The sequence below is a fragment of the Strigops habroptila genome, chromosome 9 (assembly GCF_004027225.2).
Source record: "Strigops habroptila isolate Jane chromosome 9, bStrHab1.2.pri, whole genome shotgun sequence".
Lineage (NCBI taxonomy): Eukaryota > Metazoa > Chordata > Aves > Psittaciformes > Psittacidae > Strigops > Strigops habroptila.
The window spans coordinates 41,112,073-41,137,148 of NC_044285.2; the positions used below are offsets into that span (position 1 = coordinate 41,112,073).

The window sequence follows — 25,076 nt, forward strand, 5'->3', positions numbered from 1 at the left end:
GTTATCTTTCAAATGACAGGCTTGGCCCATGCAGTCATGCTCTACACCTCTGCTCTCCCTTTGAAAAGGAATCCTACGAGTGTGCTAAGAAGTGTTTCTAGAGTGACTCCACGAGTATAAATAGCTCGCAGGAGCAGCACCTGCCATCTTTGATATGTCTTGCACTTCCCACAAATCACTCGTGCACGCTGGGTCTGATCACAGCTATTGTTTGTGCTAAGCTTCCTCCTACTCCTATAATCCTCCTATTTAAATGGATGGGATATTTTGCATATGGTAAAGATTTGGGGGATCTAAATCACAGCCAAGTATTCTGTGGGCATGATAGGGTGTACGTGTGTATGTGTTCTGCCAAGGACAGAGAAATGGAAATGGCGACAAGCACCACACTTTAAATGGAAAGGATATGGCTCTTCCAAAAGTGCCTCCAGTCACGTACTTTGACTCTTATTGCTTCTTTTTAGGAGATGCTGTTGCTTTCCAAATATAGCAGCTCTGGGTTCATGTGTGAGTCTGTTTGATAGCATCTGTGGCTTTTGGTGGTCTTGGGTGTATCAGCGTCCCCGGTGCCCAGCATGTGTCTACCCAAGGGATGGCAGTGTGCATTGTCACCCATTCCGGTGTTCCCATATCCATTACTGGGAGGGTCAAAATTAGTGCTTTGCTTCCCTCTAGACTGTACCTGAGGCTGTTCAGTCCCAATGACACCTCTGCTGCTGGTGGTGGCTGTGCAGCGGGGTGGCTTCTGCCATCAGAGCCTGCCCAGGCAGCCCGTCTCCCGCCATGGTGAGGTTTTCTCCTACTATGCTTCATGCAGGAGGGAGCTTCAGCAGAGCATGTGCCAGTCCCTTGCACTTCACGTCAGTGGAGGGGATACCCATGATTACAATCAGTTGAAAGTGGATCCTTAATGTCCAGGATTAGACAAGAATAAGGGAAGAAATATCCATTTTTAAATGGAGAGTATCTGACAGCATGAGGTTGTGCAGGGGAGCTACTCTCAGTGACAGCAGCACCCTGAGAAGTAGTGATGGATCAGAGTGTCCCAGGAGGAAAGTCCCTGCTGTTAATGATGCTGGAGGCCCTCTTACTGATGGCCTCAGCTGTGTCTGCTGCAGGAAGAGGGCTGTAAAAGACAAGGGCAGTGATCATCCCTCTGAACTGGGCACTGGTGATGCTGGACCTTGAATCCTGTGTTCAGCTCTGGGCCCCTCACTGCAAGAGAGACATAGAGGTGCTGGAGCAGGGCCAGAGAAGGGCACCGGAGCTGGTGCAGGGCCTGGAGCACAAGTGTGATGAGGAGCGGCTGAGGGACCTGGGGGGGTTTAGTCTGGAGAAGAGAAGGCTCAGGGGGGACCTTATCGCTCTCTCCAACTGCCTGACAGGAGGATGGAGCCAGGAGGGGGCTGGTCTCTGCTCCCAAGGAACGAGGGATGGGACAAGAGGAAACGGCCTCAAGCAGCACCAGGGGAGGTTTAGATGGAGCTGAGGAACAATTCCTTCCCCAAAGGGTGCTCAGGCATTGGAACAGGCTGCCCAGGGCAGTGCTGGAGTCACTGTCCCTGCAAGTGTTCACACACCGTGTAGCCGAGGCCCTCAGTGACAAGGGTTAGTGGTGGCCTTGGCAGTGCTGGGGGATGGTTGGACTTGATGTTCTTAAGGGTCTTTTCCAACCTGGTTGATTCTGTGCTTCTATGAAGAGCACAGCAGTCAGAAGCATCAGGGCAAATACTTCCTATGCAAACCCTTATAGACAGGACTGTGTAGAGCTCTTTCCCTTGGAGCAGTTCCCTTGCTCTTCAAGAGCAAAGTACTGAGCAGGCAGTAGGGCGGTACTGCTATATTTAGCAGTATATATTTGATAGCAGCTATATATTTAATAGCAGCTGTATTTAATAAAGCTGGGTGTCCAGAATATCCTGATTGCCCATAACAAACACCTAGTTTAATATTTTCTCTTTTTTTTTCTTTTTTCCTCAAATAAGATCCAGGAGCACCAGCAATTGTACTAGTTGTACAGAACAAGCTCAGTAACATCTCCTAGCCTGCGAACTGGGTGCAATCCATTCCCTCTGAATTCTTCTCTCTACCTCATTTCTTTGGAGGAGATGAAGATGTTCATTTTAACCATGTTGAGCCAGTAACACAAGGCAGAGAGGATTATACTGTTCAGCTCAGTTGTTTTTCTCTCTTATATAAAACCTATTCCTTCTGTACGTTCTTTCGATAATCTCAGGTTTATAGGCATGAATTTGCACTATCAAAAGTGACCATATCCTCCGACGCTGAATAAAACTCCAAACAGTATTGTTCTGGCCTCTGGCCTTTTCTGAAGATCTTTGATTGATTTGGCTGTACCACTACTTTTGTTTCTTTTTAGAATACAGAATCATAGAATAGTTAGGGTTGGAAAGGACCTAAAGATCATCTAGTTCCAACCCCCAATATACCACCTACTTCTTTTGTGTATAATTTAATCTCCTTCAGTCTTATGACACCAATAGATGACAAAAAAAAGAAGATGCTATGGTTTTGCTATGCCTTTTAAAGAAGCTTTAGATAGGTAGTTGTATGTATTCATTTCCAAACAAAAAAACCAAGTTGCTACTTTAGGATCTACAAAGACGTGAGTTTAACTGTTAACATGATATATTCAGATCGTTTGGTTGGCAGCTTGTTCTGAGAGCATAGATTTTATTGAGCACACTGAGCATACCACTGCTTCTCTATTGTCCTGTTTTCCTGCAGACGCAGACACAGCCAAGGTCAGTTTTCTATGCCCTTGCCCAAGACTGCTGAAAGGAGAGGCATATGTAGAGGTTACCCATCCTAGATAATGTTGTCTGCAGTACCCAGTGTGGCTTAGTTTTCCCTCAAGCTTGAAATTGCACAGCACAAACCTGCTTACAAACTGCTCATGCTGTGAGGGTTTTCCTGCTCTTCCAATGTCTAATCAGACCCTGAAACGTAGGACAATATTGCAGCTCACCAAGGCTTTCCTTCCAGTTTCTGCAAGGTGTTAAGGAGGATCTGGATAGTTTCTCCAGCTGAAAAGGTGCTGGTGGTGTCCTCAGTCAGCTGGGGGAGCACTTGGAGGAAGGTAATGCTGGTTGCTATTTAAACCAGCAGCAGATGTGTCAATACGCCTGTGACGTTCCTAAGGGTGGCTTGGGGAGCCTGAAGTTTATCCATGATTCTTCTGACTCTTGCTAATTTTAGCCATGGAGTGTTTACAAACAGAGCAGCATTTGCCTCTGCTCCTGATCCAGAAGGATTTCAGCCCCATCCCTGCTGGCATACTCCCTCGAGGAAATAAAACCCCAAAAAGGGATACAAAATAGTGATAGCTATTAAAAGATGCTGAGGGAGCATTCAGATTGGAGGCACAGGAAGACAGACCTTGTGGCTGTAAATAATGTATCTGTAGATATCCTGGTGCCACCAGAAAGTGGGAAGGATATATACCTAGGAATACTTCTGGAGGAGAGAAATGAGGAACAGGGAGCCTGAAAACACCACTTCTTAGTGGTGCTCCAAGGCAGTATCTAGCAACAGCTCAGGAAAAGGCCAAATCAGAATGTCAGGACAAGAAGTAATCAAGTTGTAGCTACATTTGATAGCTGTCACCAGCCCTGAACCCGGGTGCAGTCCTGCCTTCAACCAAAATGCCAAGTGTTGGTGCACACCAGTGCTGCATACAATGTTCCTGACCTGAACGCGCTGTTCAGCTACTGCTTTGAAAGGAGGCAAGAGCAAGAAGTCAAAGAAAAATCAGTTATGCCAACACAGTTAAAATGGAGCTTTAGAAAGAGATTTTTAAACACACATAAACCAATTCAAAATTCTTCCCCTTTCAGAACCCCAAATGCAGTTCTTTGAACAGGGGACGTCTCCTAAAGGGTTGTGGTTTTCTTCAAAGGATGAGCAGGCAAATCCTCCTGGGTTTGTGAGGCAAGGACCTGCACTTGATGCCAGTTTGAAGGAGAAAGGCTGTAGCTGCATGTTCTGCCTTGAGCAAATCCAAATCCCCCAACTTACCTGCAGTCTCCTTTGTAAAAGAAAGTCTCTGGGTCATGCAATATTGACTTTCAGAGCTAAAGCTTTGCTTTCCCTCAAAGATCAAGCTAGCTGCTAGGCCACTGTCACAGCCACCCACTTGGTGAGGTGGGAATTTTATGGGTCATGAGAGCTCAAGCAAATCTATGGAAACCAAAGGGGAAAAGTCTTTCTCTTTTCTTTGCTTGTGCTCACCCGTGGCACTGTGCATGTCATAACATCAAAACTCAGTTGACACATGAGAAATACCAGCTACCATCTGATTAAGACATGAGAGGTTTATGAGGCAGCTACAAGCTCGGTTGGAAATGAACGGGAAGCCTCAGAGTGACATGGCATGGCAGTAGTGCCATGGCCAGAGGAAATGGGAGGAACGGTGCATCACTGCCCAGTGTAATCTAGGTGAGCTTCATCTTCAGATCCTGGCTGAGCACTGAACCCAGCTCATGACTTAGTGAAGGAAATGCTAGAAAAGTTCCATCAAATGCTGCTTAAAATTGCTGCAAGTTAGAGAGAACTGAGGCATCTGGGATGAACTGCATAGAGCTTTAAAGGGGAAGACAATTTCATGCAGGAAAGGAACAGAAAGTAGTAGAGAGGTAATAGGTTCATGACAAGGAAAAGCAACTTATTTTGTGGATTTACAATTCTAGGTCTGCTTGGTGCATAAGACTGTGTTCAAATTAATCTTGCCTTATGCAGTGTAGGCTTCTTGCAACACTTAGAACTTACTTTTAAGATGAGTTTCCCAAACTAATTTAATGTCTTTTCACTTTTCCTTTAAGGATCCACTCTGAAATTTAAGCATAACTGGTGTGTTTTAGATTTCTTTGAGCCCAAAAGTAGGTCTGAAAGACTGATCATTACATTTCTCTGTCTCTCAGGCATGTAAAAATCAAACACTGATTCATTTTTACAATGCTTAAGGAAAAAGTCAGGCATGAAAAAATGTTATCTTGTGATATCATTACATGTACAAGCCTGCAATAATGATAGTGCTCTACTTGACAAGTTTCCTTTCACATACTGCTGTGTGATCTTTCTCTTGCTCTATTATCTTTCTGTGTCTGGAACTGTGGTATAACTCCAGGGAAAGCTCAGATCAAGCACATAATGCTCCTCACAGTCCTTGCCTGCCTATCGTTGAGGTGGCCCAAGGTTTCTAATGTCAGGTCTCCCATTGCACTGGGACTTCACGTCCATCTGAGTTTACCTCTGGGTTTCAGGCCCAGATCTGGTATCATACACATTTTTCCTCCTCAGCCTCTTCTTCAGATGCTGTTTTCTCTCAGCTTCACAAAGGCTGGAGTGAGATGAGCCGCCACTGCCAGTCTGCAGTTTGGCAGAGTCTAACATCAAAGCTCCTGTTCCAGCTCGACTTCAAAACCTTTCAAGCTTTAAGACTTGACCAAGTAGCAGCAAGAGTTGTAAGGGGAAGGCTGTAACGTGCAGGATGATGGGGTCTGTGAAGGGCGTTTTCCTCTTTCTTGAAACAGTAAGAAGTAGTGAGTGACAGTGATTCGTGCTTCTTTTTACTATGTTCATGAGGGGTGAGGGACCACCTTCACCCTTTGACTTGTGCTGGGAATAGCAGCAGAACCACTCCCAAGTCTTTCATCTTCGTGCTCTCTATAGCAAACCTTTCACCAGCTTTGGAGAAAGAGCCTTGGGCAAAAATCTGTTTTCATAGAATCATAGAATGGTTTGGGTTGGAAGGGACCTTAAAGCTCATCCAGTTCCACCCCCCTGCCACAGGCAGAGACACCTTCCACTAGAGCAGGTTGCTCCAAGCCCCTGTGTTCAACCTGGCCTTGAATGCTGCCAGGGATGGGGCAGCCACAGTGTGCTGGTGGTAAACTGTTACTGGATGTATAAAGGCTCTGGTGTCAGAATGATGCCACTTGTGCAAAGAAGGTGAGATTTCTTAAACAGTTGCAATTCACCTAACTTGAGGAGAGGGGCAACCTCATAACAAGGCAGGCTGCCAAGCAATCTTCTGCTAGGGGTAATCTGAGTAGGATTTTGAGACAAAAGAATCCTTTTGTAGATCTACTGAGGCTTAGTACAAATCTGTGTAAACATTTCTGCTAAATGAAGATTTCAAGTGATAATTTTTAAGATTTAGGTTTTATTTCGTTTTATCTTACTCTGGTTTGATTGGCAATAAATAGTTTGCTTTTCCCAAGCTGGGTCTGTCTTGCCTGTGATGGTAACGGGTGAGTGATCTCTCCCTGTCATAGAATCATAGAATGGTTTGGGTTGGAAAGGACCTGAAGACCACCCTGTTCCAACCCCCTGCCATGGGCAGGGACACCTCACACTAAACCACGTCACCCAAGGCTCTGTCCAGCCTGGCCTTGAACACTGCCAGGGATGGGGCATTTACTACTTCCCTGGGCACCCTGTGCCAGCACCTCACCACCCTCACAGTAATAAAGAACTTCTTCCTTAGATCTAACCTGAACTTCCGCTGTCCTTACCTGGACCCATGAATCTTTCTTTCCATTTCTCTGCCCTCTCCAACTGAGGAGAGAGCTGATAGAGCAGCTCTGGGGGGCTCTGGTGTCCAGCCAAGACCAACCCACCTAGTTGTGGGAGTGTGATCGTTACACCCGCCCACTGTGTGAGTGTGATCATTACCACTAGCGTCTGCTCAGGGCTTCTCTGTTGATCAGACTGCATTATTTAGAGAAATTAAACTGCAATCTCCATACTGTCCATTAGCTGGAACTCTATTTGCATATAGCAGTTGAGTTTTGGCAGCCAAAAAGAGGAAGATGCTGCACAGCAAGCTGGCTGCCAAAACAAGCTCTTCTGTGTAGTGCTTAAGACTGCGTAGGAATGGGAGTCGTAAAAATAAGATGGGGACCAAACTAAACATCCATAAGAACAAGGATGTGCCTGCTGGAAAATGTGCTGTGCTTTGGCCCTGGATGTGCTATTCGTCTCATCTTTGTGGTTTGTGTTAAAACACACAACTGGTAGTAAAGAAATTTGCCTTAGCATCCCAATTAAAACATCAGTGGTAGACCAGGCAATAAGGAGATGCGCAATGGGTTTATTTGGACCAGTTTTACAGGCATCATTAGAAAACGGTGGCAACAAAACTATAGACATGTCCGCTTAATCATGTACTTATTTTATCATAAGGCAACAGATACTTCTAGATGCCAGTATGAATATAGAATTGTAATTTGAAATGAGAAGTAAATGCTTGTATTAGTGAGACTTTATCATGTCTGGAATCTCAAATTTAAGGCTTAATTTAATCCTGCTCCACCTGAATGTAGGGTGGGTTTTAGATGTAACTGGGAACGTACCAGGAACCATCATGACAAAGCTAATTTAAACTTGCTGGATGGCTTGAAAGACGTAATATATAATTCCTGCTATATGAAAGAGGAGAATCTGGACCTTTTACAAACCACTGCCTGCAGAAAAGAGAACATTTCAACTTGAGAATAAGCCAAAGAACCAAGGGAAAAGTACACTGAGGAGCAATGCCATTATTGTATCTGTGTGAGCTCCAGAATTCCTCAGGGGATATATGTCTCTACAGATATTTTACGAGGGTGGGAAAAGCGTGTTCGTGACTTGAGTGTGTGTTTTATGGACAAACCATACAGCTACTGGACATTAAACAGCAATAGTTATGCTGTATAAAGGCACTTACAGTTGACAACTTGAGATTGTAAATGATACCCATCTTAGCCAAGCCCCTGCCAAGTTAGAACCTTCTGGGAGATGTTTGGGGTGGAATAAACACCCTATGTGGAAGCAGAGCTCCGTGCAGCACGTCAGCTCTGCTGTGTGCCTGCTCCCAGACAGCGGCCCCGAGCTGCAAGTGTTCAGAGAGCCCAAATATGATCTGCTGAGCCTGTGTCTCTGCTGCAAAAGCCTCATGTTTCACTTCACACTCGGAGCTGGAGAGACCTTGCTGTGCTTGGGGAGATCACGTCCGTGCCTCTGGGCAGGAGAGAGCAGGAGCCATGAAAGGATACAGATGATGCTTTGACTGCACTGCCTTGCAGCCACTCGGAATAGATGACTCCATCCCAGCTTTGGGAGGAGCACAAAAGGTGTGAATTAGAGCAATTCGCTATATTTAACGTTAAACTGTGCTCCCCTGCCAAAGATAGTCTTGAATTTAAATCTTCCCTCGCCACTCAGGTGCACAGAACGCATCCGATTTCTTTGCATTAAACATCACTAAATCTTCTTCCTCTGGGTACCTGGTTTATCCGGCAGTGCAGAAATCATTTCTAATTCAGAAACTCAGGAATGCTGTCAGTGGGAGGTACAAGCTCCACGTCAGGGCCATGTGTAGGTACGTTTCTGCGTAAGCCTGGCTGTGGTGTGTAGCTTGTTGCATATCAGTTCTGCCACCACAGCATCCGAGTGCTGCTCAGTTTCCAGTATTAGAGCTGGAAAGCAAGGAGGTGATGCTTTTCCCTACTATAGTTGGGAAAGGGATGTACAGAGATACTAAGGCTGAGATTTGTGTTTGAATATTTGGGTGTTAGTTAACAAAATTCCATTGCAAAGCCAGACTTCACAGGATCTACCTCAAATCCAGAGATGCTCACATCAAAGCAAGGAACTGATGAGGGAATCTAAAGACATAAATCAGTGCCCCAACCCCAAATATCCTCTCCACTAGAATACTTGGTCTATCAAGATAGCTTTAAAAGTTAAGGCTGTGCAAACTGAACCCAGGCTGCAGTAAGCCTTCATGCAAATCCCCTTACGTTTTGCATGCAGAACACCATATTTTATTGCTGTTTTAACTGACACTTCTAAGCCTTGCAAGCTAGTAAGGGGAAAAACGAACTCATTTCAGAACAGCAGAGGAAGTTCTCTCTGCCCACCAGTAGGTACAGTTCCTCCACATCATGCTGAGCTGCTGCCTCCTTCCAGTGTTTAGCTTGAGTGTATGGGCCTCATTTGGTCAATGGAATAACTAGTGCCATAAAATTTAACAGATCTCCTAGCAAAGGCAAGAATGGTTCATGCAAGGCAACATCACTGTCAATAGTAAGCACAGCGTTTATCACGGGCCTCTGAGGGAAAGATCTCGGACCAGAAGCGTGAATTGTCCATAACTCTCATCAAAGTCACTGCAAGAGCCTTGAATATCAGGGTCTGAGCTGATATCAGGCAGCTGAAATCTCCTTGCTGGGGCTCACACTGGTTCGGCTGAACCACAGCATCCCTCCTTCCTCACTCCTCCACTTCCGACTCCCTGCTTTCAGTGGTCCAAGTTTGACTGGAGAGAAGCAGCCAAGAGGAAGCCCACGGTTTTGATCCTTCTGGCAAGTCTCTGAAGTGATAAAATAATCACTGAGAAGGCTCATGGAAAACAGCCTTATATTGAAGCAGCACAAGCAGTCAAAGCATCATCTGTACCCTTTTATGGCTCCTGAGCTCTCCTACCCAGAGGCACAGACGTGATCATACCAAGGACAGCAAGGTCTCTCAAGCTCCAAGTGTGAAATGAAACGTGAGGCTTCTGCAGCACAGAGACACACTCAGAGGGTCATATTTGGGCTCTTTGGTGATAGTCCACTATCATCACAGGGCTTACTGTATCATGGAATTGTAGAATCATTTAGGTAGGGAAAGACTTTTAAGAACTTTGAGTCCAATGTTCTTAAAGTCCACCATTAAGCCATGTCCTAAGTGTATGTCTTTTTCATACCTCCGGGGATGGTGACTCCACCATTTCCCTGGACAGCCTGAACCTTGGCAAAGCAAAGCTAACCCTGCCAGGGTGATTCCTTGATTCCAGACACAGGGCAGAGGTTGTCCATAATGCAGATGGATGCATGTAGGAGCTCTGTTAAGGACCTGAGGTTCAGTTTTGTGCTTTGTGCTTTTCTTAGGGGCAAGTCATTTAATAAGCGCAAACATCAAGATCTTCCAAGTGGCAGCTCTGATCCTGGCTCTTCATTCTTAGCTCCATCAGCCCTCATTTCCCTCACCACACCTGATCTCCATCTGCTTGGATGAGGTGGGAGTGGGACTTCACCACGGAGAAGCTGTGGCTGGTTACCTCCTCTATTACAGGTGATGTCCTGGCAGTGCGGCCCCTTTCCCAAGGGGCAGGACCAGGGCCGACCCCCCGTAAGCCGATCTGCACCCAGCTGTCCCCAGCGCTGGAGAGAGGAATTCGGCTCCGCTAATTTTAGCGGCCGCGCAGCCCCGGCTGCTGCTGCCTCTCCCGGTGACCCCCCCTCCGGTACCGGGCTACACCGGAGGCGCGTTGCGTCTCCCCCTGTGGAGGGCAGAATAAGCGGAGTAGCGCCCAAAGGCCACGGGGAGGGCCGTGCCCTGAGCATATTGCCTTCCCCAGGGATGGGGTGGGGAGTGCCTATCCCTGCCTTGTTCCCTGCTGATTTTAGCGAGGTCTATCATGTCCCTTCCTCCAACCAAGCCAATCTGGGGGTGGGTTGGAGAAGTCCGGCTGCCGCATCGAAGGGGCTCGCCCCGGCACTTCGCAGCTCTCCCTACCCAACACTTTATTTCGGGCGCTATCGAGCAGGGCTAGGCTCCAAGGGGCGCCGGCTGCATCGGGTTTCCCCCCTCCTTTCTTCCGTCACCCCCCCACCTCGCTGCGCGGCCGGCGGGGCAGGATGGGTGCCCGCGAACAGCCCTCCCTCCCCCGACGGCGGCCCCCGGTGTAGGAAGTTCTGCCCCTGCCGAGGAGGACGGGGCGGGGAGAAGCAGTTTACAGCACAGGTGAGAAGAGCATCGGCGGCATTTGGGGGTCCCTTCCTCCTCCTCGAGGGCGGATGGGTGGGAGAGGCGGGTCAGCCCCTTCCCGCACCCCAGGGTAGAGCAGCGGGGCAGCGCAAGCTCTGAGCGTCCCCGGTTAAAAGAAGCTCCATGTCCCCCTTTTCCTCCAGGTCCCCCCCACTGTCCTCCGGCTCTTCTCACTTCAGTAACGGCAGCAACAGACTGCTGGGCTTGGGACCAGGCGATGCCGGCGGCCGCAGCCCCGCGGCCCGGAGCCTCCCCTCCGTGGGATGGGGGGGATAAGTGATTCTCCAAAGCGGGTGCAGCCGGGTTTGTGCCACCCTCAGCCCGGCGCTGGGGAACCATCCCGGGGCTGGAGGGCAGTAGGGATGCGCGTTGCCCCCCTCGGTACCGTTTCATGGGGGGCCGGGCTGGGTGATGGGGAAGGGGATGCGCGGCCCCGGAGGGGGACGGGGGGCAGCTCTGTCTCCAGCCCTTCTTGCTGCTGGCGAGCGTAAACCTGCCGCCTCTTCTGCAGTACCGAGGACTCGCGTCCTCCTCCTATCCGCGGCTGCAGCTTTGCTGCTCCATCCCAGTATTATTAAAGGGAGGATGTGAAAAGGAAGAGGTGAAAAAAACCACTCACAAACCAGAACCCAATACACCCAAGCAAACATCCTCCACCCCCCGCCCTACAACTCACGGTTCCCCCTCCCCCCTGGTCGGTGGGACTTCCAGGACCGGCTGCGCTTCCTTGGCCCTGGGGAGGGGAGGCAGAGCCGGGGAGGCGGGGGGAAGGAAGGGGCCGGGGCCAAGCAGACACAGGGAGAATCGCTTTTGTCTCCAGCACGGCTGAGCGGCGCAGGGGCTCGGTGCTGCGGCTGCCGGAGCCCCCCGCTCACCGCTCCGCTCCCGCAGACACCGCGCCGGCGCCGCCGGGCTCCGAGGCACCGCGCCGGGGAGCGGGCAGCTCGCCTGCTCCGGGATTTTTTTCCCTTTCCCCTCCCTTTCTATTGGTGTTCTTTCTGCCTTTTCGGCGTGGAAGATTCTCCCCCCACCCCCCAACCCTGCACGCACGCTGCCCCCAGCCCGAGGTTTCTTTGGGTCCAGCCGGAATCCGCGACGCTCCCGGGGATTTTCCCACCCAAGCTGGGGTCTATGAGCGGGAAGGTGATCAAGCCCAAAGAAGAGAAAGATGCTTTCAAGGGTAAGGCAGGCGCAGGCGCAGCCGCCCCGGTGAACAGCGCCCGACCGCGGGCAGCCCGACCTTACGGGGAGGGACGGAGAGGGGGGGGCACCGCTCCGGGGCAAGCCCGTAGCTCGGGGGACCGCGGGCGCGGGTGAGCTGTGCCTGGCGTGCGGAGCGCTGCACCTTTACCCCGGCACGGGGAAGGGGGGCCCGGCTTAATGCGGTACCGGCCGAAGTAAGTGCCCCCCCTCCCCTCCCATCCCCTTGTTGGGGTGGGGGGAGCCGGGTCCGCGGTGCTCAGCTCTGCGGGCGGCCCCGGAGCGCGGAGCCATCGCCATGGAGACGCGGAGGGGCGGGGGGGGGGTCCGTGCGGTCTCCCCCAGCAGGGGCAGGGTGCCCCATCCCGGCTCCCCCCGGAGCGGCGGGGAACGGGGTGCCCGCTGCGGGGCTGCACGCCTGGGGGGGGGCACAGGGCATGCGGCGTGTGTGCGCCCCGGGGGGGCACCGGTGGTCCTGCCCCGCACCCCGCCGTGCTCCGCATCCCCGCGCTGCGGCGGCGCCTGCCCCGGGGGCTGCAGGGCAGCGATGGGGGGGTGCGCTTGACAGCCCCCCGTGAGTCGTTCTATGTGTTTGTAGATCAGTCTGTGTGTCCTCTCAAGCGTACGCCTCCGGTAGGATGGGCTGGTGGGATGCTCCGGGCCTCCCCGACCGGGAAAAACTGCTCCTTATTTACTAGTTTTATAAACCGTGATGAGCACTTGCCTGGCACTTACTTTTTGAGCAGCCTGAGAGGCCAAATCACAACAATTCAGTCTTTCTGGTATTTTGTAAAAACTTTCAGCTTTCTCTATTTTGAAAGTTTGTGTTTTATGCGAGATTTTTGAGATCTTTTTCATTTTTTCCCTCTTTTTTCTTATGGTCTAACTCTTTCCGATTCTATGTTCCGTCTTATGTTCAAACCCTCAGCCTTTTGAGCAGTATTTCTCGCAACAACCCAATCAAGTTCACCATCCAGATGCATTGCAACCCCCTACATTTTCTATCTAAATATCTTTTGCTTTTACATTTTCTTTGATGTTTGGTATTTTTTTATGGTGGCCTTATTCACTAAAATGCTCTTTAAATAATTGATCAAGCAACGCAGAACAAAAGATTCCTGCCTTTCTGAGGAATTATTTTGCATGATTTAGAACTGTGTTATAATCCTACACACAAAGAACCGTACTTGTGCTACACTTGCTTGTAAACTTGTTGGGTTGTTTTAAATCAAACTTACATATTCCATTTTGTGCTATAATTACAAGTTTTAGTGACGTATTAACTTCATGTTTGAAATTGCCTGCGTATGGGATTTGGGACATCTGTGTATTTCTTAACACTGGGACAAAGGCATTTGTATCTGCTGTTATTGAGTCAGTAACGACTTAGATGCACAAGGCTTTGATTCCTGTAGTGACAGTGTACCAGAAGGTGCATTACTTTTGAGTATCCCAAGCAGAACAGTTGATGCTGATCATCTTGGAGATGCTGGGATGCTCTTTGAGCTCATATCAAAACTTTCTCCCTTATCCCAAAGTCAAGAGGCAGGTTTAGTTGCAGCAGGAGGAGCTGGTACATGTATGAGGTGGTTGGGTGCTGCATTAAAGAAGTGAGTGATGTTACAGTCTGTGAAATAAGGTTTTAATAACCTAAGGTTTTAAGGTGCAGGTAAGGAGGGAGTATTTACCAGTTAATGCAGAGGCTGCATGGCCTTCTTTAGCCTCTGGAGTCATAGACTAAAATAGGAAATGCTTTTTTTCCTCTGAACCATTTTTCTCTGAACCACCTGAATTATCTTTTGGTCATTTTATTATTGCTCTTAATGGGAATGTCTCATTTGGATCTAGTCACAGGAAAACCAGGCTTTATTTATTCTTTTTAAATATACAGTGAAACAGTGATTTGTCTGGAAAGCACGGGATACCATTTCCTGTGTGTTTCTACAGCTATGGTGTGGCACTGGGAATACTTCAGTCCTGACAGCAGCGTGTGTGGTTTAACCACCCTTTCAAAGGACGGTGTAAGCAGGTTTCACATGAGAGTAGCTTCTTATGACAATATGTGCATGTACCCGACGTTCTGTAAGGTATAGGATGGAATTTTAACACCTGCTGTAAATGCAGGTGTCCCAGGGCTGTATTTGCATGAGGAATGTGGAGTACTTTGTTAGCAACAATAGTGTCAGCCTTTCTTACTCCTGAAGCTTTCTATGCATTACAGGCTTGTGCAGGAGATGAGACTTGAGGAGAGCCATATTCAGTCCTCATGCAAGGAGCTGCTTTGTGTAAGATGTGGAATGACGCTTTCTACAACCAGCTTTTGGGGTGGGTCTTTGTAGAAAAGCCTGATTTATACAGGACCTTGAAAGGCCATGGGTTTTGGTAGGAATCAGCACACAATTGAGTGCAGGTGGGCACTGTCTTGCAATGGGTATTTCCATTTAAATTACTCTCTTTTGTAAAGCTTGTAGTAGTATCAGTGGCACTGTGCAGGTGTAACAGAAGTACCAAAATCTATTTGTAAAAAAATATATATATATTCAGTTCATACCTTTTTTTAAGCCGGAGGGAAGTAACTGCTCAATTTGGAGTTTGTTGCCTCACTTAGAAGTCCTGCCTAGAAAACCCAGTGAGGACTGTTGTGCTCAAAATCCAGCTGCTTTTCAAACTGGCAGTGAATGTTTGAGAATTAACTTACTCCCATCTAAATAAAGCTTGTGGATTAACATATTGTAGTCGGGGATGTGTACCTTTACATTCTGCAAAGCCCTGCAGTAACTCTGAATGTGTATGTATAAGATCATGGCATTCATGTATTTATTTTCTCCTTCTTTTAACTGTGTGAGTGTCAGAGAGCTGCTGGATACCATAAGCCGTGACAGCCTCCAAGCTGCCTCGCTAAGGTGGATTAGCAGTGATGCTGCTCCAGGGTGGAAGCTCTTTGTGGTACCAAGCAGCTTGTTTTGGAGAGCAGCCTTGTCCCAGCTGTGTGAAGCATGGGGCAGGTTCCTGTGTCTGTTCTCACTTTGCACTCTCTCTGGGGTTAGCAGGAGTGTAAGGACCTGGGTAACTCCAGCTCAGCACCCTGCAGTGGTGGCCTGATGGTTGGTAGCAACTTTGCTTCAATGGGGGTTAGTTCTGTGCTCACGAAACCGCCCTTGGCACATTCCCAGTTCTCACCAGTCAGGTTCTTCTCCTGTCATGTGGCTGGTGTGTGTCAGGACAATTGGCTGTCCTCAGTTCTCCCTCAAAAAGCTTTCATTTTGCACTTTGAGAGCAGTGTGGGCAGTGAGCCTCGGCGCTGTATCAACACAACCTGTTTCAAAAGAAATCTCTGCTAACCTTTTATCTGGGGGGAGGCATGTGGCTGTAGGAGAATATAGGGCATTAGAGAGTGAGCTGAGACCTTGTGCTTTGGATCTGGGCCTTAAGCAGCTCGTGCTGTTTGGCATTATAGCCAGGCTCTTTCCAGAGGCTGTTTTGCAATTGGCCTGGCTCCTCCAAGGAAAGTCAAGAGACCGAGTAGAGAATCTGAAACAAAATCCGAGGAAAGGATTCATCTGCATTTGTTTTTCTCTTTACCAACTGGGTTCTGTGCTGTTGCCTTCCCCATCGAGGCAGGGACAGGGGAGATCTTTTCCTGTCACCGTGTTCTCACTGCAAGGAACTTTGATAGCTTTGCCCACAAGTCTGATAACCTCAGCCATAAGCTGTGAGAAAATGCAGAGTATGTTGTTCTTCTCCAGAAAGCAAAATAGGAGGAGTGTTTTTGAAGCTGATAGCTTCTAACCTAAGAAGAGTGTATTGAAACAGTGACAGTATGGGTGAAGATTGTGGAAGTGTAGGTACTGTTCTGATTTGGTGACAGCAGAAAACAAAGCACTTGGCAGGAAAAATAGAAGTCAGGATTTTGAGGTATCTATTACTGCTTTTCCTGGCTTTATGGGAATATAGTATAATGCAGCTTATGATTGAAAGGTCTGGAGAAAAGCTGACAGAAATAAAGCAGCTGATCTCAACAGTTATATTTCTATAGTACTGAATCATGAGACAGTAACTTACTTGAGGAACTGAAGAGCAGCAGCGCAGAGGCAACATGTAAGCTGACCATGTCTTGGGCTGAGTCCACAAGATCAAAATTAGCAGCAAGTGCAGAGAAAGGGAAGGGAGCAGGGTGCTATCACACTTCCCTGCTGCTGGGCCAGCCCAGGTGGGAGGCAGGGCTTTTCCTTGTGCTTTTATCCAAAGTTTGGGTGCCATTCCTTTTGCAGCCCAGACAAAAAGCCCCAGGGGTTGTGGTTTGACACATGAACTTGAGTATCTGTTCAAGGCGTTTGCCAGAAGTAGATCGGGTCTTATTGTGGTCAACTGGGGCTATTGACTTACATATCAGAACTTGTGTTTGTGTCATAAACATTTAATGACACTAAAGAATGAGTAGTTAAACTCGATGCTTTTATTCACTGGAAATGTCCGTGCCTTCTGTCTGAAAGCTGATATTGCAGATCCAACTTGGAAGGGATGCCTGCATCGCCCACTGGAAAGCGCCAGCCAAAATCTGAGGCATGGCTCACCCCATCCTGGACATCAATGCTGCAGGTTACAATAGATACTCAGCTCTTGGCTGAGGTCCTGATCCGTTCAGAATTCCGATGGACACCAGTGGGAGTTCTCTGTGTCTGCCTGTGGCGTTGCCTCTGATTAGTGGGTGGTTGTTAATATGCCCATGCTTGGAATATTTACAGTAACTACCTCCTGTTATGACTCATTATCTGTGATGGGTTTTGGTTCCACAAACTACAGTAACTCTTTATAAAAGATATGTTTATAAAAGAAACATCCTTCCCTCTCGATGCCCAGACCATGGTCCCTGACATCTCTTGATAGAACACCAGCAATTAAAACATGGAAGTGGCTTTTGAGATCAAGATGACAGCACATTTGTGTTGATGCTTTGTAATGGTTTTCAGTGTGCATGGAATAAACCCACAGTAAGGCAGTAGCTTCAGGGACAAGCTCCAAACTCTGCGGTTTGTGATGCTGTTGGTTCTCTTATGGCTGCTGTCCATGGCAAAGAACTCATGTTGTATGGAAAGTAGTAAAAGATAGTAATCTTCTTTGCTTCTAAAGGAAAACTTACTGTTAGTTGCATCTTGGCAGATGCAAAATCTCATCTTCAAAGGGTAAGCTCCCAGGCAGATGAAGCCTGGGGAATGAGTATCCCCACAGAGCATCACAGGGGGCTGCGCAGGGGTGAGTACCAGCATCCTCAGCAGATGCTTAAGAATTTGTATGGCTCAGACTTCTGGCATCTCTGGTCTGTGGCCGCCCACAATCTGCTGGGGAATTGTCATTAAATGTATTTGTGCCGTTTACTGTGATTTCCTGCAAGGCACTGCTCTTACCCCTATGCTTTGGGAATTTTATGCTGCAGTATAGCCTTGGGTTAAATGAGTGTTAATTTTCTTCCTCTGTTCCTCATTGTGTGTTAATGCCATAGTGTGTTTGGGAAAAGAGACAGCTCCAGAGTTATATTCTTCATCAGGGACTGTAGTGATAGGACAAGGCGTGATGGGTCCAAACTGAAACCGGGGAAGTTCAGGTTAGATATAAGGAAGAAGTTCTTCCCTGTGAGGGTGGTGAGGTGCTGGCACAGGCTGCCCAAAGAAGGGGTAAATGCTCCATCCCTGGCAGTGTTCAAGGCCACGTTGGACAGAGCTTTGAGTGAATGGTCGAGTGTGAAGCATCCCTGCCCGTGGCAGGAGGTTGGAACTGGATGATCTTAAGGTCCTTTCCAACCCAAACCATTCTATGATTCACTATGAGCCACTTCCTTGGGAGCAAAAACGTGGCAAATCCTGTTGCTCAGTATCCTGCCTGCAAGCAGCGAATCCTTGCTTTTCTAAAATCCTCTGTGGGTCTAGATGTGTGGTCAATCCTGTGTACAAACAAATTGATTGTAAATCTGGGAGGACAAGCTTTACATCCTAGATGACCTACAGCTTAGTATTTTCAGACCAGGATCTTTGTGTTTGCCACTTAATGTATATTGGAGAGGAATTGCTCTGTTGCTTACTGGATGCTTTTACAGATTCAATGGCTTTAGATCTATTTTGTGAGAATGAAGCTTTCCTAGCCACTGAATTCCCTCTTAGTTGAGCCTGGCTTTAGAGTCCATGTGCCCCAAACATTGTTTTTCTTTCCTCGGCTATGTCTCTTGGCCTCACAAAATTCCCCACTTTTCACATGAGCAAGACATGCTTTGGGAAAAGACATATGTTAAACCCCCAAATGGAACAACTAAAGGAGTATGTTATTTACAAGAGGCCGCCTATTTTTCTTGTGTGGTACCTTGGGTTTTCCTTGAACTGCCTGCTCTGGCTTCTTGCTCAATATTTGTATTGTTTTGCTGAGAGGAATGAAGGCGAAAATCATTGGAATTGCACCCTCGGGCAGGTAACAATTCGGTTCTTTTCATGAAGAGAGTGTAAAGTGAGACTGTTCTCCACTTAATTAGTTTTGTGAGAGTGATGTGTAAGGCAAGGTCAGTGCTAAGGGAAGAAAGGGCTGGCATGGATTGAACGCTGCTTACGTTGTTTGAGTAATTAGAGCATCACTCTGAGGTGGGAGGGAGCAGAGGGACCGAACCGAAGTGAGAAGAAGAGAGATTCCTGAAATAGCAATTGAATTGCCATTGGTCTGAGTTGCATCACACGCACACTGTTCCAGACGGACGAAATCCAACCTACTGGTGGCTCATTACTTCTGATGCTGTGGTGGTGATTATAGCTGAAATGAAGGTGTATTTATAGAGATTACTCTGTTCTGTGGCCCAAGTAATCTCTAGGTGCTTTTCAACCGAAGTTTGACATAACTGATATAAGGCTCAGTTTGTAGCTTTAAGAATAAATTGTTTAACCAGTGCTTGGTATTTTTTATGTACTTTATGTACTTTTAGTTACCACCCAATTGAGGACAAATGTCTTTTGTCTTAGTGGGATCGGAGCAGATTTATGTATTTTGTAATTCTCATCTGGCCTGGGTGATCCAAGGGCATTTGCTGGCTTCTGTGCATGCATTCATCACTGTTCATGGCTCTTGGATACCAGTACAGGGAACCCGATATTATTGCTGTACTGCTCTGGTGGGTTTCTCTCTCCCTGTTTGTGTAAGCTTTAACAACTGGGACTGGCAATGCAGATGTGGAATTTCATCAGCAGTGGTGGTAGAAACCATAGCATTATTTCTCTAACCTTCTTCCTCCTCCATCCTCTTAAAACATACTGTGCCAAGAGGGAAAACACTCATGTGGTTGGTTGCTGCTGACACCCACCCAGCTGATCTCTTGATCACCTTCCTCAACAGGACAGGAGGAGATGATGAGATAGAAAAGCTCATGGGTAATTCACACTCATCTGGGTCTGTTTGGTTTTTTTTGTTTGTCTGTTTGTTTCATGTTTTTCCTCATATTTCAGAAATATTCCTGATTTTTGATAAATGAAGGGAAAAAAGTGCTGCATACTGTTTTTGTTTTTGCATAAAATAAGAAAGACACAATGATAAGAACGTATGAAAGAATAAGAAAGGAAAGCTGAACAGGAGAGGGGCAGGGAAGACAGCCGGGAGAAGGGAGCATTGCAGGATGAGCTCCAAGTGACCTGCAGCACATCATCTGCTCACGCCTGGCCTTAAGCACTCTTTCATCCGCCCAGCAGACACACAAGCACGTTCTCATTCTGTTTTTCGAGCCGTGTTTTCAGGATATATCAAAATCTAAGAAGGTGGTAGACACTTTTGTCCCCTTTGCCTCTCTATGTAGCTCACTAGCACTGGCTGCAACAGTTCTCCAAGTAGCTTAGGCTGAATCTACTTCCACACATTGTCAACGTGCTGTCAAATTGCTTACGTAGAAATGTGTTTTTTCCTTTTGGTTTTACATTTGCTGTGAATTTCTGGGTACAGCTATCTTTAATGTTCAATATACAACGTCCCTATGTGCTCTTCCATCTCAATCTGCCCAAGCTGTGCTACAGTGCTGCCTCAAAAATGTTTAATGTTTTAAGTGTAATCATACGCAGTGCTCCGAGCTGCTGTCACTTAGACTTTGTTCCTCTGAGTGCTATAAGAGAATAAGAAACTGTGATGGAGCCAATTGCCACTGCAAGCCACTGTCACTTCTTATGGGGTGCATAAGAATACCTGACCCGTGAAAGTCTCTTTTTCTAATGAAATAAAGATGTGGTGGTATTTTGGGGAACTGGAGTATTGGTGGGAATTGCTGGCGCTTGTGTTTCCTGAGGGAATCCTGGTTTGTAATGGTTTGTGACCATCGTGTAGTACAGGTGCTCCCTCCTATCCCCGCTGCAGATGTTGAAGTACTATTTCTCCTGACTGTAAATAGGAGAAAGGTCTCTGCAACCGTGATGATGTACAATCAGTGTAGGTTTGTCATGTGCTCTACTTTACATTTGCTTCTCATCTTGCATACTAGTGGCTGACGTTCAGAGCCTGCCAAAAATAGATCTTTTCAAGTGATTGGCCAAGGAGAACTGGAACGACTTTGATTTGCTGGTCTTATTTACTCTTATTTCCCCTCTGCCCCATGTTTGCTTTCTGAAGAAAGGCTATTATTTTTCTTTATTTATTTTATTGGAAGTCAATAAAAGGTGGTAAAAGTGAAATAAGTCAAAAGGGATCAAAGAGCAACTATCTTGATCCCCTAACGGGAAGGCTACAGCAGCAGAAAGGCTGTAATGCAACTCCCAGGAGCTGAGAAAAGTTTTCTTGGATGAAGTGTGAGCTGTTGCTGTTCCACTCCGGTGTCAGGATACTTCCTGGCCAGGGAGGCTGATAAAGCAGTAAGTATGTTTTAATGTTGGAGTTTGGTTGGTATCTGATCTGTTGAACTTATAGGCTTGTGTTATTTGGCCACTGGGAAGCTGCATGGTTGGTTTTTTGGGCTGGAAGAGGCATTTTGTGTGTTCTTGTTTGGTTGGTTTCGGGTTGTTCTGGTTTTTTGGGGGGTTTGGTGTTGTTTCTTTTCCTTTTCAAAATATCAGTGCAGAAACCAGTTTTCAAGTTTTGTTTTTATAGTTGTGTCTTTGGGAAGAATTTCTATCATATGATTTCTGGGATATTAGCAGGAAGAAACTGGTATAAGTAATAGTCTTTTCACATATGTTATCCAAGCAGTAGGTGGTAGAAAGGAGTGAAAGTTTTGTGGATATTTATGCAGTAACTCATATACAAGGAGAGAACAGCACAGAGGACAAGAGAAAGGTAAAACTGTGGTTTTTCCTAGTTGTGCATTTAAGATCTTATTTAGGACACTTAAGTAGCAATAATGAATATAGAGGAGAGCAGGATTGTGCAGAGCTGTGCAAATTGTCAATTCTGTTTCAAGGCAACTTTCAGGATTTAAACATTTGTATTTATTCCCCCACCGGGACATAAGCAAAACTTCTTTGAAGCTACTCAGGAAAAAGCAGCATACCAGAGTTATTTTAAGGAGAAAGACCTGTCAGGCTTTCCATCTGTGTCCTTGTTCCACCCTTGATCTGAGAAGCCCTCCAGTCAAAACAGGGATGTTTCTGCAACAGCATGATCAGAAAAATTGGTTAGGCCCTGCTGAACAACAATAGGAGTAGATTTTGGAATGTAAGGGCTTAAAAACAGAACCCTACAATTTCAAGTCAGTGGTGTGGAGGATGGCAGGAAGCTTCTCAGTGAGGCAGGAAGGGTTTGTATATAGCCTTTTGTGCTGGAAGTGTCTTGGTTTTATTTTGCTGCACACTGTCTGGGGAAAGATGGACTTTGAATTGCTTTGTAATTTCTGGAAGGAAGGAGAGATGCTGGGACAAGAATGCAAGGGGAGAAAGCGTGATGGAGTGGTAGGAGAAAGCAAATCCCACGAAACTTCAAATGACAGAAAATTAGCTTTGAAAAGGCTCCGGCGGGCACAAGGAAGCTGAAAAATGTAATGGAAGAAGAGATATTATGGGCATAATTTATCACTGTTTCTGGCAGTATAATAATAGCCTGGCTATGTATTTTTTCCTTTCAGAGTGTGGATTTATGAAGACCAGAAAGAAGCAATGGGGGTAGCAGAGGCAGGATGCGATCGGTGGAAAGAGTTCCAATGGTACCAGGGTCAAGGGAGATGAAGTTAGCAATGACACAGAGATGAAGATAGAGAGGCACAAGGAAGAAAAGAAGCTTATGAATTTCCTGCAACTCCAGGGCTTTTCATAAAAAGACCAAAGATATGGGTTTATCACTGTTGGCAGGAGCTGGCAGACCCATTAGCTTTTGAGCCACTGAAGCTGTTGCAAATACTGAGCATATAAAGAGAAACACCTTTACATACCAGGTTAACTCGATGAGTTGATTACCTGAGTAGGTTTCCCACTAATTGGGTGTTTTGCAGGTTGTCAGAAAAGCACCCAAATTGTAAAGCATCAGGAGAGGCTGAACTTTGAATCAAGAGAGACACAACTCGGCTTACAAACAATAAATAAATTGTTCAATAGCTATGTTGTAAATAGAAGAAAGGAGTGTAATGGTCTGGTCAGTCAGAGGTCAAGGATCTAAAAACCCTTCTGTCACTTAGTCTGATTTTTCACCTTTTCAAGGTACTAAACTGGGAGTATCTTTGTGTAGCTTCTTAAAATCGGTGTCCTACCTGTGTTGGTTCAAACATGCAGGAATGAAACTATTTGTTTAAAGGAAGTCTTCAAATCATCTTCCTTCTATGCTTGATTTTCCCAGAGTCTGGCTCTTCATTAACATGAAAATTAAGTAAAACTGTCCTGGACTTGCACCAGGTTGAGACAAGTGCTACCCTAACAACCAGTCTTGCGAAAGCTCACGTAATGCACCAGTGTCAGTGAGCCTCGTAACCCCCAAAAGTGAAGTCTGGAATTATTATGTTTGACAACCTAAAACACCGCAAAAAGCCTTGTCAATCTGTCCTGCAGTGATGGTCACGTATTCCTGTCATGTCTTGTTCCCACTATCGCAAATTCCTACATTAAATGTATTTCTAAAGGAGTACGAGGGAGACTGCGTGAGTGACAAAAGGCTTACAAAAGAAAACAACAAAACATAGCAGACTTTCATCCCTCTCATTCAAACGTGTATGAATGAGCTGTTTGTCAAGGTAGTACCTGTCACTAGGAGAAGAGAAAGCATTACTCTTCTTTCACGAAGTTCTTAGAATTGTTGCTGTTAATTCATCAGCAAATTATTATGCTCGATGTGAAACACTTTCCCTATTCTCTTATGCATCTGCTCTTAAAGTGCTTTGGCTTCCTTAGTAGGATCTCTAATTACTGGCTTTGTTAGGGCTTTAAACGTTTTAAACTATCACTGAGCATGGGGCATGTGTTTGAGTAGAAGACTTTGACAGCTCATCTCTGGTTATTTGCGTGACACCTTCTAGAGAACAGAACCCGAACCAGTGTTGTCTTGTCAGCTTAGACTGAAACACTGATTAGTATCAGTCTTGCTCAACAATATCCTTGGTGGGAGCATTATTGCTTTGCATTTCATGGTGCTGACTGCTGTTGTGATGAATATTTTACACCTTTGGTCTCTTCATTTTTTTCTTCCTTTAGAAAAAGGAGGTTTTTTATGTTGAATCAATGTTGTGCTTTAAAATAGGCCTGAAGATGGCTAGAATAAACTGTGAATTTTGAAGTGAGGCTTGACTCTGTAATATGGGATTTGTGTGTGTAGGATGAATTGCTATGATAGTTCCAGTAATTTTAATAGAGACTGATGTGTTTAACACAAATAGATTTGGCTCCTGAAATCTGACCTTGCAAATCAGCAGAAAACCCTGTTGGTGAATAAAAGGTAGCAGAATCCTGTGTTTAGTTTGCATCTCCAAAGGTCGCCTTGAGGATGCTGTAACCGAAACAATGTGGTATGATATTTTAGTGTACTGTGCTGGACGGCATTGGAGGTGGCTGCTGTTTCTCCAGCTCCGCTGTGTTATGGTAGTTTGTGCTTCAGAATTTGGCTTTGGGAAATATAGTACTGAAAGTGAATAATTCAGTCTCCTCTATTCTCTTCATCTTCATCTCTTCCTTATGTGTTTTACCTTTGTCCACAATTATTGACTCAAAGGTCTTGAAAGATGGTCAATACCTTGATACATACAGTGGGAATAGTCATTAAAAGGTGATGGCATCAATTTTTGACCTTGTCTGTCTATGATCTAGTGTGTGGTGTCCCTGCCCATGGCAGGGAGGTTGGAACTAGATGATCTTAAGGTCCTTTCCAATACAAACCATTCTATGCTTCTATTACTACAACAAAGTCTGGAAGTTAGGTTTATGTGCAGTTTCTGATTAGTATTCAGATTTACAATATGCTAGAGGATGTCTCTGTGTTTTACTATGTAGAGAGAACAGCTCATGCTTTATAAATCCAAGCTAATACTACTTCGATCAGTATAAGTTTATTGCCAGATAAACAAGACCTTTATATGGAACATGGCTATACTTGTAAGCTTAATATGCTGGCTGCACTGATATGAGAAATCAGTGGGTTGACTGACGATTAGGCCCAGCTAACATAACAGTTTGAAGCTTAGAATGGAACTGTGGGATGAAACCAGACCTGCCTTTGGTTTGAACTTCTAAATCTCATTGCAATGGAGCGGGCTGCCCTCGTCTGCCCAGCTTTATTTTCCAAGATGTAATTATTCCTTGCTCACTGACTTGAGTAAATCAATTAAAACTCCACATGTGTTACAAGGTTTTGACGTAAGCTGATTGATCAGGACGTGCAGCATAGGAGAGGCATGGGGCAGATTTTAAAGCAGAAGACTGAAACTTCATGAGTTTTCTTTTGATGTGGCATGGTGCTAGCTAACTTCTCTAGTAACAGGCTTTTCACTGGGTGCTGGGGTATTAAACATGTCACTTGTACTCAGGTTAGTCTTTTATCAGCCTCTCCTATAGGAAACAGGTCATGTCTTGATCCTTTCCCTTCATCTGAAGGAGAGGTTAAGGTTAAGAGAACCACAACCTGCAAAGACTTAATGCTTGTCT

At 46.2% G+C, this 25,076-nt stretch overlaps 1 protein-coding gene across 4 annotated transcripts in view; it reads left to right on the plus strand.

Moving 5' to 3' along the window:
* The first annotated feature begins 10,583 nt into the window (after window positions 1-10,583).
* Window positions 10,584-25,076, plus strand: part of FGF13 (fibroblast growth factor 13) — a 252,064-nt gene continuing 237,571 nt past the window's right edge. The window contains exon 1 of one of the 4 annotated variants that reach the window (XM_030497629.1): window positions 10,584-10,794. Coding sequence is in view for 2 of the 4 variants with exons in the window: in XM_030497626.1 (XP_030353486.1) it covers window positions 11,950-11,998 (49 nt within the window). In the remaining 2 variants the exon portion in view is untranslated. Of the gene's footprint in view, window positions 10,795-10,961; window positions 11,999-25,076 lie in introns of those variants that run through there. The other 3 variants (XR_003993173.1, XM_030497626.1, XM_030497630.1) reach the window with 3 other exon arrangements.